Genomic DNA, 21,422 nt, shown 5'->3' on the forward strand with positions numbered 1-21,422 from the left:
AGATGAAGTGTTCAACATGACTTGAGCATGGGACAAAGAAAAATTCTGAGTCCCCGACGGGAATCGAACCCATGGCCTCCCAGATACCGGTTGGGCGCTCAAACCAACTGAGATACGAGAGACTCGTTGTGAGCTGGGCCATTTTACTAGGTTGATAAGTGACACGCGTCCTGCATACTGCTAGGATCAGCAATGTCGAATTCATCAAGTTTGTAGTAAATAATAAAGATGGTAAATTTTTAAGCTCGGTAATAAATAATGAAGATGAAGTGTTCAACATGTCTCGAGCATGGGACAAAGAAAAATTCTGAGTCCCCGACGGGAATCAAACCCATGGCCTCCCAGATACCGGTTGGGCGCTCTAACCAACTGAGCTACGAGAGACTCGTTGTGAGCTGGGCCATTTTACTAGGTTGATAAGTGACACGCGTCCTGCATACTGCTAGGATCAGCAATGGCGAATTCAAGGCAAGTTTGTAGTAAATAATAAAGATGGTAAATTTTAAGCTCGGTAATAAATAATGAAGATGAAGTGTTTAACATGACTCGAGCATGGGACAAAGAAAAATTCTGAGTCCCCGACGGGAATCCTTTCTAATTTGGTCAGTGGCAGAGTGAAAAGTATTCTAACTAAAGAGTGAAGCCCTATACTGATTTAAGTACCTGAGAGATTGCCCTTTAATATCTCAGATCCTGCAATGGGTTTCTTTCAGAAAGTTGTGAAGTCGCTCAGTGTTATGAACATAAACATTAAACAGTTTGTGCCAGCTGCCGTATTTAATTTCCCCGGGGGGGGAGGGGGTACTCTTTGGATTTTTTGGTGGGAGTTGCTGACCAGCCTTCTAAATTGTGATCCTATGCCCTACCCAAGTAAAACATTTTCCCTTGCCCATTTTCTGGCCGTTTGCCGCTTATCTATGACCCACTTTAGTTTTTAGACCTGGCCGATTGGTAGGTATATGACTTGTTTTCATACCCAAAAACGTTCCTTTTGGGGTGGCACATACTTATGGTGATTATAAAGAGGAGCAACCCCCCCCCCCCCTCCTCGTGGGTGTATTATAAACATTAGGGAGCTTGAACAATTAATAATTAATAACGTTGATCTTTCTGGTTTAGTATTTGACTTCTTGGTCAAGTAATGCTTCGAAAGCGAGCAATTCTAGTAAGTAACGAGACCGGACGAAAAAAAAAAATAAAAAAATAAACTGAACAAATGACAACCTCACTTTTTGTTCATGAGATTGTTAAATTACTTTGCAAAGAGATTAAGTAGGAGAACGGCCAGTTTAGCTTCAAAATGCAAATAAAAACACAAGCCCATTAAAAGACCATTAAAATTTCTGTCGGCTTGCACATTTTGCTGAAGGCCTGACAATCATAAATTAAAATGAATTGATCATTGCTAGTTACGTTGGTTTTTCATTGAAGTTTCCGTGTAAGAAAGCAAATTAAAACCGTTGTTATAATAATAACTAAAAGTGGCTATAAGCCACTAAACTCGGAAAAGTTATTATGAAACAAGAATCGAAAACAGCAAACTGACAAATAAAGGTTTGCTAATACAAATAATAATAATAATATCATTGGCTATAAGTCGAGCGATTTTTTTTCACCAAATCGTACTGAAATAAATTCATCTTTAGCTGAGTGTTTTGGGTTAGTTTTTTCCAACTGGTTTTAAAAAACCAAAGGTTTACGGTCTCAGCTTATAGCTGAATAAATATCATAATGTTATTTCAAGAAAACTGACATGAATACAATATTTCGGTTGGTGACTAAGCATGTTAATTTTATGTAATTTAACAAGAAATGTAGGTATCAGAGAAAAGGTCTAATTCTCTAGAGGCCTTAAAACACTTGCACGCATTGCGTGCATATGTATAACAGGAAACGAGTGAAGGAGTGATGGAGTGAATTCACTTCGCCCACTACAACTCTTTTCCGAGTTAAAAAGGGGACGATATGTCTCGAAAACATAACAAGAACATCATATATTATTTTTTAAGTTCGAGACTTTCATAGAATATGTGAAATGAGCAATGTTTGTTTTGTCTTTAAATTTTAAAGTAGTGAGCACTTTTTTGGCAAATCGAAATAAGCAATTCTTCGCAAATCGCAAGTTTTTAGTATTTTTAATCTGTTTCTTGTCCCCAATTTTGCCTGCTTTCTACAACAGACAGAAATGAACTCTTCTCCCCTAAGCTATAGTTTTTTTTTTTCCAAAGGTACCATTTTCACTGTTTTTAGTAATATCATCTACTGGGAGAAGCTAATTTGAATTATTTTTATTCCCTAGTATGCTAAAAGCTGTCAGAAATTTGAAAATATTCATTGAAAATTTAGCTGCCTGTAGAGGTGTAGCATTCATTCAGTCTGACTCGTACTGAACAAGTCTTATTCTGGGAAATGAAAGAATACATTGAACCTGCTCGATTTTGTTTTAAAAATTTCAACAGACCAAAAGCTTCCATGCTTTAAAAAGTAGAGAAACGGTTCTTAATTTAAATTAAAATACTGCACGTATTTTAGCAAGCTCGGCAAGTTTTGTTTGTGCTCTTTGGAAACGAAATCCCTCACTTGTAGTAGTAAAAAAATTAAGTTTCGCCTTTTGTGGTTAAAATAATTGTGCACTATTTGTTCACGGTCTAGAAAACGCGTTAAAAAGTTTGAAGAGCGTAAACGTCAAGCTATCTGTGAAGTTTGTCTTTCTAGTTCTCTAATATTAAGTCTAATTTTTAAAATTTGGGAAAACTATTTACCTTAAAGATGGTTACCTTATAGGAAGCTTGCCTTGTAGTGTTGACTGAGTAATAGTTTGCACTGCAAAATACGCACTACTCCCCGCGCCAAAAAGTCAACAACTTGCAGCTGCTCTTTCTATTTTTGAGGAAAGGTTAATTGGTGGTTTTGGAATGGGCATTTTGTATATGTTCCATTTTACGTACGTATAGATTAATTTCAAGAAATGCCTTAATAGATGTTTTTGACGTGGTTTCTGAGGTTTGTTGGCAATTAACACGCGACGTTCAAGGCAAAAACTGCTTATATCACGATCAAATCAAAAAGAAAAAGATTTTAAAACACCTAAGCAGATGCTTTTTTTAGCAAAAGCGTCGATCTTTAAGTTTGAATGATATGTCAAAGTTTGGTTGATTTTGGACTGGATATTTTCTTTTTGTCGTCGATCTCCGAATGCACTGTATAATCCCCTTTTATGTTTAAATATTAAGTATAACGTGAAGTTTGTGGAGAATTTTGTCAAACATTTTTTCCATTATTAAATAGGAGAACTTCGATTTTTCGTGAACGTGACTAATTTTTTGCGATTCTTAAAATGTCATCAAAATTGATGACGCCGAAACAAAAGAGAATATTTTAATTAACATATAAACAGGAACTCGTTGTTAACAAATGAAATTGACATTTACATAAAAGACTTCAGCTTCGGATCTTAACCCTTAAACTACCAACAACGCATATTTGCGTAGAAAATACCAACAGTGATTAAAACATCTGCAGCCTTCGCATATCTGGACACATGATAGTAATGATCCCTTGTTATGGCAAAGTGATAATTTTCATAGCTAACTGACTACAGCTCTAGATTTCCGTTGTATATGGCTGTTTTTTCTGCAGCAAATCCGAAAATGCCCGTTTTTTACTCCATTGGACAACAACAAAAAACACATCTTTGCCTCCAATTTTTTTAATGAAAAATTAATTCTGAATCCAAAAGTGTACATTTGCAGCAAACTTCGAGCCTATTCCTTTCCGTTCACCAAGAAAAATTCTCATCAATCTTTCAGCAGACTGAGCAATCACCATTCGATTACAGCAATGCTTGCAAACCTACAATTTTCTTATTGGTGACCGAAAGGAATGCCTGGGTAAAACTGCCTTGTCGGCGAAATGCAAGTCCACCTAGCTCTATTTCCTACGTTTTACGTCCTAAGTGTCTAGCCACCCAATCCTACCGGCAAAATACTGCACCGACTGCATTCTTTGGAAGTCAAAAGTTGTCCAAATTGCCTTGGCAGGTCTCGGAATCCATCCACAGAACGGCCAGAGACACAATTTCATTCATGAACCGCCATGTTCAAATACAAATGGTTTTGGCGTTCCAATCATCGTCAAATCATCTCTCACCTCTGGTTTCTTTCAGGAGTTTGCCTCTACCCACCATTCTAGCTTAATGATGCCAACCTGGGGGCTTCTGCAGTGGAAAATGACTCGGAAAAACACTTCTAAACGAAAATTTTGCCATATTCGAGCCCGTGTGCTCGCTAATCAAAGAAGCAACGGCTGAATACTGACGTCACAATAAATGTTTGAGCCCTTAGTAATAATAATAATAAATAATAATAATAAAAGCTTTTATTTATACACGATAAATGTTTTGCAGCATAGCTGATGTGGTCGTGTTTACAAATTACTATTGAGGCTAACTAAATTCTTAAATAACAAATAAAAACTACAAACTAAGCATTCCAAACAAACAAAAAATACACAGCCTCTAAATGCCTAATACTTTCAAAGCACCCTTGAAACTTGCCAACGATTCTTTAAGGCGGGCCTCGTTATTCAAAGAATTCCATTATGTGGCCCCTTCATAAGTAATCGACTTTTTGAGAAAGTCAGTCTTTGGTCTTGGTACTGACAAGCAATTTTTCCTTCTAAGATTGTAATTAGTCTTCTGCTCCGTCCACAAGTGTTGTAATTGTACATAACAGACGGTAAAATTACTTTAAAATAAAAGTCAACTCTCTTTTCCGGGTGTGGCGTCAGCAAATTTTGACAACACCAGCGATATAATTTCCGTAAGATGTAATTTAGCACGTTGGCAACCTTGTCCGGACTTGTGGCCGCGACGTAGATGGTTGTGTCATCAGCATACATGTGAAGCTCTCCTTCACTACCATCGGTTATATTTGGCAGATCGTTGCAGAACAATGCAAAAAGTAGAGGACCAAGAACAGATCCTTGTGGTACGCCAAATTTCATTGTCTGTAGGCTGGATCGACTGCCGTTAATTACTGTGACCTGGTGTCTTTCTGAAAGGTAGTCCTTGATCCAAGACCAAAGGTCTCCTGAAATGCCAAGCCCTTGGAGTTTTTGTAGCAGCAGCGAGTGGGATATAGAATCAAAGGCTTTGCGGAAGTCCACAAACACTATTCCCAAAGCCTTTGATTCTATATCCCACTCGCTGCTGCTCCAAGGGCTTGGCATTTTGATCCTCGGTATAGCAGCATGTATTCTGTTTTTCCCGGGTGTTTTGAAACAGCACATATTCATTACTTAAGCTTCTTATATGCAATCACGAAATTCAAAAGATTGCCTAAGCCCAGAAAGCTGCTGAAAAAATTACAGAAGCGTGGTAATTTAAGGGTTAAGGCCGGTTTTAATACACGTTACCATTTGTCGCCCCGATTTGATCCAAGCAAATTTACACGCTGCAATTTATTCGTTGGCTGGCTTTTCTTTGCCTATTCAAATTGAAAGGACGAAAATCGGCCCGATTTCTAAAATCAGCTGTGACACTGCAGCAGATTTTTAGGAAATCGGGCAGATTTTTTAAATGCGCACTTCTTTTCTTATCAAGTCTGGGCCAAATCATGCCGACAAATCGTAACGTGTAAACCGGCCTTTAATACACATTCGAAACACTAAACATAAGGAGGGGAGATGCAGTGGCCAGGCCTCCAAGGCCCCATGCTACTCTAACTAATACAGTTGTGCACTTAGGTTTGAGTACCAGCCGCTGTTCGGGGAATGAGCCCGCGCTCCTCCCCCGAAAAAGCGGCGGAAATGGAGCCTATTGACCACTGTGTGTTGAAAACGTGGAAGATTTTAGCACAAAGGAGACCAGAAAACAGAGATGATTTCGATAATATTGACTGACGATAAACCATTTTGGAGCAAAAAGAAAACAAAAATTATTAAAACAAATTAATTTTTCGACAACATTTTTTACTGAATTATATATTTTCTGTCTTTACACTTTAAAATGCAGCGTTAAAAAAATTGGGTAATATAAATCCAGCACCTTTTTGGATACGGTGAAAATTATCGCAAACAGGTTTATTGTATTGTGTTGCGAACACCCACTCGACAATGCAGGAAAAAAAGATTTACATATTTAAACCAAGACGTCACGCACTCCGATCCACCGATGTATTTTCAACGGCAACGGCACGCAAACAGTTCATATTACTCGGCAGCCGTCTGGCAGGTAGTGGAGCCTTGTGAATAACGTTCAAAGCAAACAGTAACTGGGATAAGTGCGTGTAAAGCATAAAATACGTACTTACAAAAGAAATCATTCCAATTTTCCGTCGCTGATATCAAAGAAAAACAACACTAAATTCAAATTACTCTTTACTTGAGGTGAGTACAATTCTTAAGGTATTTGGCCGAACGAGTTAAGTTGACACAGAAAACGCTACAAATGTCAATTTACGTTTAAAAGCTTGTATTGTAGTGTCACTGTGACAAAACGGTTATTGTTGTGATCTACCTTGACTGCATTTGAAAGCATTACATATCATGTAATAGATACATCTCGACCATGAACTGCCGGCGAGTAAATTGACCTCGAAGATGAGTAGTATGTTACGATTGCGCATGTACGCTACCCTGAGTTGAGATCGATCGGGAATATTCAGTAATAATCGACTTCTTCCATGAAAAGTCCGTATTTTGTGGCCGAATTTGTTTTTGTCTCACGGAAACTAGTAATTAAATATTCAAGTTTTAGTCGTGACCAAGTAACCAATATAACATGCACAAGATCCATCGGAAACGTTCGAAATTTTCGGCGAGACCGATGTTTTAGTCAATTCATGTTTAAAATTCAAATCTATATATTCTTACAGTTACTGGATAGAGAAAGATTTAAAAATGCTGTTTTGACGAACCGGTTTCTTTTCAATTAACCTCGGATCTCTGCCGTAAATAATTTATACAGCTGTCAGGGTCTAACATTGCACGGCTGAGGGGTCTTTATATTAGGGCTTGAACCAAATTACAGCATCCATGCGGATGTCAGTATTACACTGACAGGTTCTCCCGCCAACGGGCGAAAAACAGAAGAATCGAACGAGCTCACCGGCCGGGCGCTTACAGGTGCTGATTTGTGAACCTTGGTGGTCATTGGTGTGTGCTAATTTTTTGTTTCTAATGGTTGTTTGCTATTGTTGTTGTCGTTGTCGTTGTCGTTGTTCAGTCTTGTTGTTGTTGTTGTGCTTATCCAGATTGATAACTTCTGTCATTTTTTGTGTTAATATTGTCATGTATGAAGGTATAAGTGTTGTTAGCTGAATTGCATATATATACAGACAAGGAAAAATTGATAAGATCTGATCATGGGCAATGCAATGTGCTGGTTAAATTATTTCTTACATAAATTACATGTTCATATTTTAAACAGAATCAACGAGAAACCAGAATGGCGCGTGTGTTAGGAACACGACAATTTCTGCTTCTTCTGATATGGACCATAGTTTTCCTACAAATCCACCAGGTGAAAACAGAAGTTCGTATTCCCTGCGGAAATGTAAAGGATTGGTTTCCAAGTGGTGTCAAACCACAAAATTCAAAGCCTCCATACGTGCTTGATGTGATTCGTCCGGATGGAAGGTCCGTTAAGGAAGCCAGGGTCATGTACAGGAATGAAACAATTTACGGGCCGGAACAAGAAACCTACACGAGTGAGATATTTTAATTTATTATACATTGTAGTAAATAACTGTCTTCTCATTGGCTAAGAGCCTACAGCTAATTCTGGGAATCTACGCAGCCTACAGATTAGTGAATAATCTGCTAGCAGATTATTCACTAATCGGTAGGTTGCGCGCGCAATGCATGATTTTGAAGAGCAATGTGTCAGGCATCCGCCATGCGGCGGAGAAGGAAATTCAAGTTCGTCGATTCGCTTTTTCAACCGAGAAATAATTTGACCTAAGTTTAAAAATTGCTGGACAATAAAGTCTCAGAAAACACAAAACGACTAACAAAACTGGGAAGGAACTACTGAAATACTTTGACGAAAAAGCATTCAGCCGGAATTAGCACAAGTTTTGAAACAGGTAGAAATCGTTTTTCATTATTTTCTTTATCAGAAAAACATTGTATAATAAAACAATTATTAGATTCGGTTTTTGTGATATCCGGAATAATCAAGGTCTCGGTAAGTGTTATACACACTTTGACCTTGATTATTCCGGATATCACAAAAACCTCATCCAATAATTGTTTATAATCAGCTTGTTTTGTGATAACCATCTTATTTTCCCTGAAAGTATCAAATATAAAGCCCAATACACAGGCCACAACTGATTAAGACGCTGATCACCACCTAAGGTTTATCTGCAAGGTCCTTGCAGATAAACTGTTCCTATCTGTGATCAAATTCACCTGTGGTTCCATTTTTCTTGGTTGTCGACCTTTTCTTTGTGATTATCCTTACGAAATAGATGCTTATCTTTACGAAATAATCTTCTATCGAATGAAAGTAATGTTACATATACATAATTTCTTTTTTCATTCCTATTACATGATTTTTATTGTCATAAGTTTCGCTTTAGTTTAGTTGTATGCTTTTGCAATACTGTATTTACTTATAGTCATGCAAATAAAGCTTGTTATAGTTGTATCCTTCCGGAGGGAGCCTTTCATGTGAAAGGGGCGGAGATGCCCATCGCCTTTTTAGCGATGTAAATTAGTTTCTCTTGAACTTAGGGTCTTCAGGACGAAACGCCAATTTTAACATGGTGGGGTTCCCCTGGTTTATCATTCACGACTGATTTTCACATGTTCTCTAATTTAGTTACCTTGAATGGCAGTGGGTCCGGTAATGCAACAGAGAAGTTCACTGGTTTTATGATTTACGTCTACAACGAGTTTGAAGATGAAGATAGCGGACATTTCGTGAAGCCATTACCTGCTGGAGTATCCATGAAGGAGTGTCACTTCAATATGACTTCACAACTGGTAAATAATCTTTTTATGGGACTTTTCAGTGCGTGATCGGTACCCCCCTTCCCTCCTTTGCCACCCTGTTGGCCAACTCGTGTTGGCAATATTTAGTTGGTGTGTGCGAACGACGTAACAACGGCAACCAAGTTGGCCAACTGTTGACGACAAAATAGAAATTGTCTCTATTCTCACAAACAGTTTGCTAACTTGTTTGCCAACTGTTGTTGTGTCGTTCACACACACCAACTTGAGTTTGCCAACATGAGTTTGCCAACTTTAGTTTGTCGTGTGAAGGCCGCTTTAAAAATATTGCGCACTTTAAAAAAGTAACGAGGGCCTGGGGTGAGATGAATTTTTTTCTCTTTTGGGAGAACACAACAGATCTCGTTACGGAACTCTGAATAGGAACACTGGATACGTTGCTTGGTCATTTAAGTCGAAAGAAGGTGACGAATCTGTTTGGTAACTGGAAGCAGACAACAATAAAAAACATATTGTGAAACGTTAACTACAGTAATAGGACATTCTGCCGAGAATACCCAGTATTAAAGTGCCCGAGGTTTGAAGTGAATATCGCGTATATAACTTGGTGATTAACTGTGAGCAACTGATGTAATTATGCACAATCCACCGGTTATCAGTCTGTGGGTTCTTCGTTTTTCAGGTCGAATGGGTAGAAAACGCAACTTCCAGCAACCAGTGGACCAGTCTCCAGATCAAATGGATGTCGCCCAAGAAATACCCTTCTGGAAAGATTACTATAAGGTAACTAAATTCCCTCTGAGGAAGGGGATAAAAGGCCCTCGGCTATTCTCTACAAGGCGGAACTTTGAGAAGGAACAAATAATATAATTATGATTTGCTGTGTAATTACTGATCGATCTGACCATACTGCAAGTTTAGATGTGTTATCTCAGTGCATATGTTCCTTACACGTAACGGCATGTATAGGAGCATTTAACTGCAGACAGTACTGTTTCGGCCTTCTGGGCCTCATCAGTGCAGTGCTGATGCTAGGATGGAGGTTAAGCTGTATAGCCACCCCAAATGATCCCACACTTGTGGTATCATCTAAGCCATGCCAGAGTGCTCAAACTAGAAAAACTAGTGAGCATGCGCAATGCTAGCGGCAATGACTCATCCTAGTAGAGTGCTCAATTTGGACATGAAAGCAAAGCTTTGTAATGCCAAAGAGCTATATCTAACTGCAGACAGTACTGTTTATAGAAGCTTTTATATTGCTTTTGTTTTAGAAGCAGGGAGTCGAATCTCCACTACAATATGTACCTCCTGAAGGCGGGCACTTTGTCATGTTCCCAACCACATAGGAAAACCACATTTTAATCTCCTATTTTCGGAAAACTCTCCTTAACGGGCGCGATCTTCCGATCCCAATGGTGTCCTCTTGCGGGATGTTCAACTGTTTATAAGTTCTTTAAATTGTAAAATTAATAGTGGTAAAATAATTTGAAAGCTGGCTTTAATTTTGAGCGATGGACCTTCGCGGGTGAAACGACAGGACCGACAGGTTTATTCTATTATGTAGAGTATTTCTTTACCGCTCTTTCAGCTTGTTACTTTGCATGGGACTCATGGGCTTCTTGCAACTGTTGTGATCAGAAGATAAATAGGAATGCCAAATGATTTTAAAGTCTTCGTTTCGCAGTTCAATGTAAGGCCATGTTCTATTTTTCTTCATACAGGGCCAGTGCTGTGAAAGGGCAAGGAGTTTACTGGGAAGGAATCGCTTTGACTCTAAATTGTAAGATTGCTGCACTTAGTCTATTCCAGTCCAGTCCCTAAAGTCTCCATTCCTCGACTTTATTATCCCCTCTCTTCTCTCGCCTGGGTTCAACCCTAATATAACGCAGGGAAGGGAGAGTTCAAGGACTGGACAAACTCTATTCACGCCGGGCTATTTTTAAATTTGGTCTTTTACTACCGGGAAGGGATTCACTTTCCCCCCCCTCCCCTCCCTCCCCCCTCCTACATGACCACCACCACCTCAGCAACTCCAAGAGTATCGAAACTACGGCAATAAAACCTGGAGGGTATTACATGGTATGGTTAAATATGTTTTCTTTGAGGTCAGAAGCAAGACAATTAAGTCATATGACACAGGGATTACGTCATGATTCAGAAGAGCCATCATGATATTGGATCCGCCATCTTGGATTTCTTGATTTTTGCATGACGTCAGTAAACCACAAAAACTAAAATGAAAGGTGGCTATTAAAAAGGATCTAGAAAAAAGTGTTCTTTTAGTGATTTCTTTCTACGATCATTGCCCCCCGCACGAGGAGACATTCATTGTTGCTTGCGCGTATATATCTTCAATGTACTTACAGTCAGAATATACGGTATGTTTACCAGAAAAAAATCTCGATTTGCTCGAACAAGGCCGCAAGGTCTCTCTGGTTAATGATGACGTTTCATCACTGAACGCCCGCAAGTGTGTCGCAGGTAATGATGACGTAAAAGCAGAAAATGCCCGAAGCTGTTATGGGTATTATGTCGTCACAATAACAGGGGGGTAGCGGTAAATGAAAATTCCTATCTTGGGTTAGAACGGTATTAAAAGACTGACGCGGGTACGCGTGTTTAGGCATCTGTCACATGTTGATTACTTCGACTTCGTTCGTTTTCCGGTTTTGGCTTACACGCGTGTTCACAGATTTCTTCCAGCGGTTTCTCTGCTTTGGTACCCTGGGTGCCAGAGGTTTTCCTTGCGCGGTTTCCGGTGTCAGTCATGCCTTTATTTTGACCCGCAGCCGAAGTATCCACCGCGCGCGAGAAAAAAAATCCTCTGGTATCCAGGGTACTGCTTTGGTTGTGTTAAGTGATATTTGAAGCAGTTGTTAGTAATACGCCGAAAGATTTTGAGCAATTGGTTTCGTGTTCTTGGCTTCGTGTGTTCCAAGAGCTGGTTCGAGCGTTTAAGGAGGCTCGATGTAGTTTTTTTAGCCGAAGGGTGGTTGTTTTAAAAATTAAAATTATCTAGGAAGTCAATGTTCGATTTTTGCCAAAATACACCATAATGATCAAATATGACCAAATTTTAAGTTTTTACCCGTCACTTTGCCACAAAGGTTACCATAGCAACCATTGACGTTTTCTTTTGTTCTCAAACAAGCTCGATTTTCTCGAAATCTAGACTGACTCTTGGTATTCATTTTTTGATATGTTTAAGTATAGTAGATTGACTACCTGTACACAAAATTTTAGGAAAATCTGTAAGAGCGTTTTAGAGTAAATCAAGAATGAAGTTTTTGGTATTTTCGTATAATTTCCTTCAATCGGCAGTCGATATATTTTAACAAATTAAAGCAAAAAGTCTTTCGCTTTTAGTTAATGGTCTTTGATGGTGTAAGTATTTATATTTCAGTGAAAGTAACTGTGCTCAAATAATACAAAACAATTTTAAAGCGACTATTTTATATTAAAACGGTGTTTTTCTGAAATTTTCATTCTTGATTAACTTGAAAACGCTCTTACAGATTTTTCTAAAATTTCGTCAACAGTTAGTCAATCTACTAAACTTTAACATATAAAAAAATGAATACCAATTGTCAGTCTAGATTTCGAGAAAATCAAGCTTGTTTGAGAACAAAAGAAAACGTCAATCGTTGCTATGGTAACCTTTGTGACTAAGTGACAGTTAAAAAAATAAAATTTGGACATATTTGATCATTATGGTGTATTTTGGCAAAAATCAAACATTGGCTTCCTAGATAATTTTAATTTTCAAAACAACCACCCTTAGGCTAGAAAAACTACATCGAGCCTCCTTAAGGTTTGCTTTCGGGGCTTTGCTGTATCGTATACATCTTACAACGAGTAATATACAAAAGCGTGAACTTTGTCACGTAATACAAGGTAATTCGTTTCGCTAACAAACTATCAGATTATTTGATCCAAAGAGTGGGTTGAATAAGGATCAAAAATTGTTTTCTTGAAACTTTGAATGTGCCATATTTTGTTACTCGTGTAATTGAATGTTATAAGCCCGGGAATAAGCTTGCGTGTTGTCACCACGAATAATGTGTCCACTTTTCCTAGATTATTGCTGTAAAACAAATTATAAAATGGCGGGGGCAGCTTTATAGTGAGAACTATTACTAGTAATGTAATTGATCTGAGAAACTACCAATGGAGAGAACAAAATGCAAGCTATTAATGAAACCGAAATCTGTTAGATTTGTTACCTTACAAAAGTGTTATAGGGTACGGTAACCTGTGAACAGCTTTAAAATTCAGACAATTCTGTGATTTCCCACCGCATTACGACCGAAGGAGGTTGCATGCATCTGTGGACCAATAACTCGGTTTGCTTGTTTTGCAGATGTGTGTCCCACACCAGGCTGTTACATCCCTGATGGATGCCCTCATGGATACGCTATAGCTAGGAACAAATTTGGATGTATCTCGGCTTGTGAATGCGCAGGTCAGTATACTGGGTTCTAGAGAGGTAGAGTGCCAAGGTTCCAGGCCATAGAACGAGGGGCTTTAGGGATACTGGTCTCCAAGACGATGCATGATGCTTCAGGGCTGTATAAATGTTACTTCGAGGGGGAGAGGAGAGTGGTGGGGTGGGGACGCTATAGGGAAGGAACCATTGGGAATACATGGCGATCAATAATTATTTCCGAGATTGTAGCAGACAGCTTATTTTTCTCCAGGCTTGTAATCTAGGGCTTTGCATACGGTACCGGAGATAATCAGATGGAAAGGTTGGGGGACGAAGAATGTCAACCGCTGTGACTGACTTGCGTTTTGTTTCCTTCTTGTTCACAGGTGCTGCAAGCATCACAGCTGGATTCACCAGTCTTCTGGTCATTGTGTTCACTTTGATCACCAATTTGATGTAAACCTTGTCCTTTTTTTCACCAGCAAGAAAAACATTCCGGTTTATTCCGTTTAATTGAAAACTGGTTATGACTAAACTCTTATCCCGATTTCTCCATAATTAGTAAAATAGGCAAACAGCTCTTCGCTTTAGGCAGTGCTTTAATTACTTGCCTCTTCCAATCGCTTTTATAATTCTGCATCTTTCAATCGTTAAATTTCCATCTCAAAATTTGTTTTTAAAAGTTAGCGTTAGTTTTTTGTAAACGTTCTTGGTTGTACTAACCTTTCTGTGCTCTCACTTTCCTTTTCTTCTTTTACAATTTATAAATCACCTTAAAAAAGAATTTGCACACACCTTTGTGTATAATAAATTAAAAATTAAGAAGAAAAAATATGTAGCATGAGTATATGTATATGTATATATACATATATTTATACCATGCCATAGAAAATACAGCCAATCAGAATACAGGAAAGCCGTTGTATATTCGACGGTATTCAACCCAACCTTCCCATCGTGCGCTGCGATTGTATTCTCGACGAAATTTAGTAAGCGTATTTTCTATGGCATGGTATAAAATAGTTATACAACACTTTCTCGTGGTATACTATGGAATATCCCACTTGTCACTTGCATTTTCTTGGTATACACACTCGCCTAAAGGCTCGTGTGTATACCGAGAAAATACAAGTGACTCGTGGGATATTCCATAGTATACCACTCGAAAGCGTTGCATAACTAGTATATATGTATGTGTATATATACATATAGTAAACAGCGCTTTAGAATATTTATAGTTTTAGCGCTATATAAATGTATAAATTATTAATTATAAATTATTATATACAGTCACTCCTATCTAATTTGGTCAGTGGCAGAATGAAAAAGTCTTCTTTTTAAATATGAAGCCCTTTACTGATTTAAGTACCTGAGATATTACTCTTTGACATCCCAGATCCTGTGGCTGTCTTTCAGCAAGTTGTGAAATCGCTCAGTGATAAACACAAACAGCTTGCACCAGCTGCCGTATTTAACTTCCTCGGAGGGGGAGGGTGTACTCCTTGGATTTTTTGGTGGGAGGTACTGGCCAGCCTACTAAATTGTGATACTATGCCATACCCAAGTAAAACATGTTCCCTGCCCATTTATCTATTCATCTATGTAGTAGTACGGTTCTTTTTTTTCTTAGAATTTAAGTGTAAATATTTTTAACTTTATGTAGCTGACTAGATTTTAATGTAAATAGTGTTCCCAATTAGTTTTTTAAAGCTAAATACCTTGACACTATAATAAAGTATTTCGTTCATTTCATTCATTCATTCATTCATTCATTTATTTCTGGCCGTTTGCTTATCTATGACCCATGTTAATTTTCAGACCTGGCCGATTGATAGGTATGGCTTATTTTCAAACCAAAAAATAACACATTCCTTTTGGGGCGGCACATACTTATGGTGATTATAATCAAAGAGCTTTTCGAGCCACGACTGAATTTTTTCGCCAAGTTTAATAGTTTAGTTTTCATTCCTTGAAAATTTATGAGCAGCAGGGGATTCAAACATTTCTTTGATGCACATGATAACAGATAAACAGCGGAATGTCTATTACATTGATATAAAATATTTTCGCCTTACCGGACTAAGTATGTCTGAGTGGCACACTCGGGTAGGCATCTGACTGAGGAGCGAAAGGTCGCGAGTTCGAATTTCCAGAGGAGACAGTTTTTTTCTTTTTTCCTTTTTTTTTCTTTTTTTAACCAGTAGCACTAAAATGGTTTGTTTATTATATCGCTCCGTAGATATGCATTGCAGAATAATTTAAATGTAAGCCGTTAAGTAATAGCGCTGTAAATAAAAATATCAGAACATATAGACTGATTCAGGTACAAATGTATTATTTATTAATAAATTGGGCTGTTTCATTTGAAAAGCTCTTCCTTTTGTTCCAAACAAGCAGCCACGCACTCGATTTTAGCCAACGCTCTGGTTTCTAGATAGATCCATCGTTATGAAGCTTATGTGAGACCCGATTTAGTTTTCGAATGTTCCTACATGTACGACGCTAGCTCGACAGATATATACGGAAGAGATCGATCGTTACATCGCTTTTGCGGCTCTCAATTTCCACTTTTTCGGCGGTCGAATACTTTCCACACATAATTGTCAGGCATATTCTGTTTCTTTGCTTCTTGTTTTTCTGGTAAACCCCTTTAAATTTAAAAAGGCCGCCTTTATACGGCCGCCTTGCTTCACTCTTTCTTCTAGTATATCTGCTGGTCAGCGGAGTTGTAATGAAAAGTCTACAGATGATGGACCAACCGACGGACCAACCGATCGACCAACCGGGCTAGCCACTATACTCCTGAATAAATTCAGTCGTAAAAAGGAGCCCCCCCCCCCCCCCCTCTTCCGTGGGTGTATAATAAACTTTAGGGAGCTTGAATAATTAATTATTAATAACGTACATCTTTCTGGTGTACTATTTGACTTCTTGGTCAAGTAAGAGATTTGCTCGATTTGCGTCGAAAAGCGAGCCATTCTAGGAAATAAGGAGATCGGACGAAAAAAAAAAATAAAACAAATAAAGAAACACATGACATCCTCACTTTTGTTTTCATGAGATTGTTAAATTACTTTGCAAAGAGTTTTAGTGGGAGTACGGCCAGTTTAGCTTCAGAATGCAAATAAAAACTCAACCCATTAAAAGACCATTTAAATTTCTGTCGGCTTGTACATTTTGCTGACGGCCTGACAATCATAAATTAAAATGAATTGATCATTGCTCAGTTATGTTGGTTCTTCATGGAAGTTTCCGTGTAAGAAAGCAAATTAAAACATTAACAAGAACATCATATTAATTTCTTAAGTTCAAGACTTTTATAGAATATGTAAAATGAGCAATGTTTGTTTTGTCTTTCAAATTTAAAGAAGTGAGCAGTTTTTTTATGGCAAATCGAAATTAGCAAATTTTCGCAAATGCAGGATTTCAGTTTTCTTGATCCGTTTCTTGTCCCCCACTGTTTGCTCTCTACAACAGACAGAAATGAACTCTTCTCCCTTGAGCTATAGGGTACCATTTTCACTGTTTTTAGAAATATCATCTACTAGAAGAAAACTAATCTCGATTTTTTTTTATTCCCTAACATGCTAAAAGCTATTGCTAAAAGCTGTCAGGAATATGAATTATTAAAGTTATTGATATTCATTGAAAATTTCGCTGCTTCTTTAAAGGTGTAACATTTAATCAGTCTGACTCATACTGAACAAGTCTTATTCTGGGAAGTAAAAGGATAAATTGAACCTGTTCGATTTTGTTTCAAAAACTTTAAGTCCAACAAACCAAAATTTTCCATGCATAAAAAAATGAAGAAACGTCTTCTTATATAAAATACTGCACGTATACTTCAGCAAGCTCGGCAAGTTTCTTTTTGGTCTGCCAAATCCCACATTTGCAGTAGTAAAAAAGTAAAGTTTCCCTTTTCTTGTGGTTCTACTGTGCACGACCGTATTTGTGAAGTTTGCCTTTCTAGTTCTCTAATAATATAAAGTCTTATATTTTAGATTTGGGAAAACTACCTACCTGAAAGTTGGCTACCTTAGTGGAAGCTTGCCTTGTAGTGTTGACTGAGTCTTAGTTGGCACTGAAAAAAGCGCACTACTCCGCACGCTTAAAAGTCAACAACTTGCAGCTGCTCTTTCTAATTTTGGGAAAGGTTAATTGGTGGTTTTGGAATGGGAATTTTGTATATGTTCAATTTTACGTACGCCTTTAGATTTATTTCAGGGAATGCCTTAAAAGATGTTTTTGATGGGGTTTCTGAACAAGCGACGTTCATGTCAAAGATTGCTAAGATAAGAATCAAATCAAAAAGAAAAAGATTTTTAAACACTTCAGCAGATCTAGTTGCTTTTCGATTCTAAGCAAAAACGTCGATCTATATGATTTTTGGAAATTTTAGGGTAAGTCTGAATTTATCAAAGTTTGGTTGATTTTGGACTGGATATTTTCTTTTTGTCGTCCATCTCCGAATGCACTGTATAACCCCTTCTATGTTTAAATATCAAGCATAACGTGAATTTTGTGGAGATCGAATTTGTCAAACATTTTTTTTTCATTATTAAATAGGAGAACTTTGATTTTTCGCGAACGTGACCAATTTTTTACGATTTTAAAAATGTCGTCAAAATTGATGTTGCCCAAACAAAAGAAATTATTACAAACATAAACAGGAACTCGTTGTTAACAAATGGAGTTGAATTTACATGAAAAGTAGCAACTTCCTTTCTCAACCAGGAGCCATAATAGGGGACTATGGCTCCTGTCTTAACAATTTCCTCCTGTTAATTTTTTCAGCTTCAGATCTTAATGTAATATGCAGCATCTTCAAAATGGTTAACGTTAAATAGTATTTTCGGGTGTCTCGATAAGGAAGAAAAAGTGGAAAGGAGATGAAGTGGCCAGGCCTTCAAGGCCTCAAGGTTTGAGTACCAGCCGCTGTTCGAGGAATGAGCCCGCGCTCCTCCCCCGGGGAGGAACAAAGACCAGAAACTCGGAATTGAGAGAGAGGCGGAAATTAAGCCCATTGTCCACTGTGTACTGAAAACGTGGAAGATTTTAGCACAAAGGTGACCAAAAAACAGAGATAAGATTTCGATAATATTGACTGACGATAAACCATTATGGAGCAAAAAGAAAACAAAAATTATTAGCCTGCGAACAGGCTTTCCGGAGCGATCGAAGCGATTCGACAACATTTTTTAATTATGTATTTTTTGTCTTAACACTTAAAATACCGTGTTGAAAAGAAATTGGGCAATATAAAGTCTTGCACCTTTTTTGAAAAGCCGAAAATGATCGCACTGGCAGCTGGTTTATTATGTTGCGTATACCCACTCGACAATGCAAGAATAGGATAGATCTGCATATTTATAAAACAAGAAGTCACGCACGGATGCTACTAAAAGTGGTAACGGGGAGCGGGGAACCGGGAACGACCGGGAACCGGGAACCGGAGTCTGGGAACGAGTGTACAGCGGTAATCCGTAAAAGAATTCAAAATGGCGGACAAAAAAACAAAAAAGGGACATATAAATTTAAACATAGCCAATGTGAACTTCATTGTACCTGAAGAAGGCTGGTTTGGCCAGCCGAAATATAGTACAATACTAACTCTCTCATTCTACGTTGTATCGGTCTCTGATTTTCAATTTCAGTTTTCTATGTGTCAAACCGATTAGATCACTCAGCTGATCCAACGTATACCGGTAGGAGATCGTACACGGTTTGCTTGCTTGAACTTTTAATAGTCGTTTGGGAACTAGTGTTCAAATTCGATTTTCGGAGCAAATCGACTTTTCGTGTGCTTTTGTTCGCTATAAAGGACTCACGAAGGTGCTGTTTAGGCGGAATTTTGGGACGAGTTGCAAGGTAGGAGAAGAATTAGTAATATTTTCCTGGAGTTGTAAATATTTTTCCCCGATTGTTACATCCATAAAGTTTCATCGTGTGCAATCTGGGCAAGGTAGACAACCTGGATTTTTGGTAGACTTTTTTAAAAGTTCGATGATCATGACGCAGCAATACTACGCGTACCAAATCAACTGTTCCACGAACAACCAAAATTTCTTTATAGGCAGTCAGTTCTTTTCTTTTCCTGGGCTAAGCTCTGTTCATGTGATACATCGTGGCGCACTGAGTATAATTTGCGCCGACGAAATGCCGAAGGCTGAAGACTAACTTTCATTACGAAAAAAATCGAATGTGGAATGTTCCATTCTGGTGGATTAACCGAACTTCCATCCGCCGTGCATCTAAAATGCATGCTGATATCAGCTGCTGTTCTTAAGCAACAATAATTATGAAAATTGCAGGAAATTTTTTTGAGTATTTATTTCATGATAAAGGAAATAGAGAACGTCTGTCACAAGGTTGTAAACCTCATGTCAGCAGGACATGCAACTGTGTATAAGAAATTCTTTAGACAGTTTGGCAATTTATACTATGGCAAGTGCAATTGTGAACCACATTGAATCTTAAAGAATGCTTAGTTAACACAAAGTTCAAGCACAATTCCTCACTTGGAAATCACCAATTTGCTTGTTGAAATACTTTTGCAATGTCAATTTTTACCTTGTGGCCAGTAATAGAAAAGACAAAACTCCTAATGAGTCCATGCATTAATTTCTGAAAATTTCTAACACCCCTCCCCAAACCACCAGTCGCTAATGCTATAACTGATTATGGAAACCAAGGTAAGCTTAGGCTTGATAGGCCACTGGGCTCACACTCAGACTTAACCAACAGCTGTGATTCCGTAACCCCTATTGCAATCACGATACACAACGATCATGTACGTCTCACAACAGATTATGTCTTTTGCGTGCTTCATCATTGGTTTTCAAACATGGCATAGTATCTTGGACTTTGCATGAAGATTTGTTCCATTTATGAAAAGAAAATAACTATTTGGTGATGGCTGTTCACCAGTTTATTGTATGCTGTTATATTTCAGCACACTGATCATAGCTGTATTTCATTTTTGCAGATCTGGCAGTTGACTAAAGGACAGAAAACAAATAGAGACTAGTGTTTACCTACTGTAAAATGAAAATAAATTTGAAATTATTTTCTTCTCATTCTGTCTGCTGATCATTTTGTGTTTTGTACAAGCGACTGGGGTATGTTCTTTCCAGTCCACACCTCTTGACAGCTTCGTGCAAAGCTCAGTGTGTTGCATTACGGTATATTTCTGTGTCATAGTTTGTTTTGGTGAATCTGTAAATTGGAATTCCAAACACTATGTGTTTTGTACAAATTATCAGTAGGCAGTAAGCCGTAAGCAGTTTGTTATTTATGGCACGCAACCAGTTTTATTTTTTTCGCAATTATATGAATTCAGAATGAATGCATGCAGTTGGGGAATGACATATACAGAAAATTAATATTCACAACATTACAAGGTTGTCTTTATTTCAATGTCTATCCTAACACTCGGTGGATGTTGCAAAAAGGTAAATCAGTGTAATTATACACCCCTGGAGAACTACAATTATAATTAACAGTACAGCATTAATAGCACATGTTAAATTTAAATTTTTCCTTTTATGTAATACCATGTGTACGAAGAAAAAGTGATTTTCAGGGACAATGATGTACACTGTATTATACTGAATAGCATTTTGAAAATGCTACAAATATTCAGTGTTGCCTACAAAAATTGTTTGGTTCAATAGCAAAATAAAAGTCACCATTCATATTACTATCTAACAACCTACAAATGCCAGAAAAAAGAAAGAATTGTTTCTAAGTCAAGAGATAGATGTACTTGGGAACTTTGTTAACGAGAGTGGGACAATACATAAATATGTCTAACACGCAACAATTTACGAACGTATGATCGATCGGATAACCGACCAAGCCAATATCTATCTGCTAATGTTACGCAACACATAGGTTCCATCCTGTCAAATGAAACCAATCCCGCAACTGTAGTGGAAAATACAGCATATTATGACTTACCCTACTATTCGACTGCATTTCAACAAAACATAATTTGATTTTCGAAAACAGTCGAAGCTATTGATCAGCGTGCAAGCTC

General features: G+C 37.9%; 3 protein-coding genes across 5 annotated transcripts in view; 1 reads left to right on the forward strand and 2 right to left on the reverse strand.

The window, feature by feature from the left end:
• Positions 1 to 14,213, forward strand: part of LOC144654878 (uncharacterized) — a 41,529-nt gene extending 27,316 nt beyond the window's left edge. Inside the window, exons 1-7 of one of the 2 annotated variants that reach the window (XM_078515112.1) lie at positions 6,152 to 6,387; positions 7,430 to 7,709; positions 8,828 to 8,991; positions 9,641 to 9,741; positions 10,680 to 10,738; positions 13,319 to 13,420; positions 13,771 to 14,209. In XM_078515112.1, coding sequence (XP_078371238.1) covers positions 7,448 to 7,709; positions 8,828 to 8,991; positions 9,641 to 9,741; positions 10,680 to 10,738; positions 13,319 to 13,420; positions 13,771 to 13,844 — 762 coding nt within the window. In that variant the 5' untranslated portion in view covers positions 6,152 to 6,387; positions 7,430 to 7,447 and the 3' untranslated portion in view covers positions 13,845 to 14,209. Of the gene's footprint in view, positions 1 to 6,151; positions 6,388 to 7,429; positions 7,710 to 8,827; positions 8,992 to 9,640; positions 9,742 to 10,679; positions 10,739 to 13,318; positions 13,421 to 13,770 lie in introns of those variants that run through there. The other variant, XM_078515114.1, reaches the window with a different exon arrangement.
• LOC144654860 (uncharacterized) overlaps positions 1 to 21,422 on the reverse strand; it is a 175,537-nt gene that overhangs the window by 69,455 nt on the left and 84,660 nt on the right. The window lies entirely within an intron of this gene.
• The window catches only part of LOC144653978 (uncharacterized), a 57,642-nt gene that overhangs the window by 12,978 nt on the left and 23,242 nt on the right, over positions 1 to 21,422 (reverse strand). The gene's annotated exons all lie outside the window — the stretch shown is intronic.

Source organism: Oculina patagonica, chromosome 5 (assembly GCF_052425735.1).
Source record: "Oculina patagonica isolate OP01 chromosome 5, crgOcupat, whole genome shotgun sequence".
In the NCBI taxonomy this organism is placed as follows: Eukaryota; Metazoa; Cnidaria; class Anthozoa; order Scleractinia; family Oculinidae; genus Oculina; species Oculina patagonica.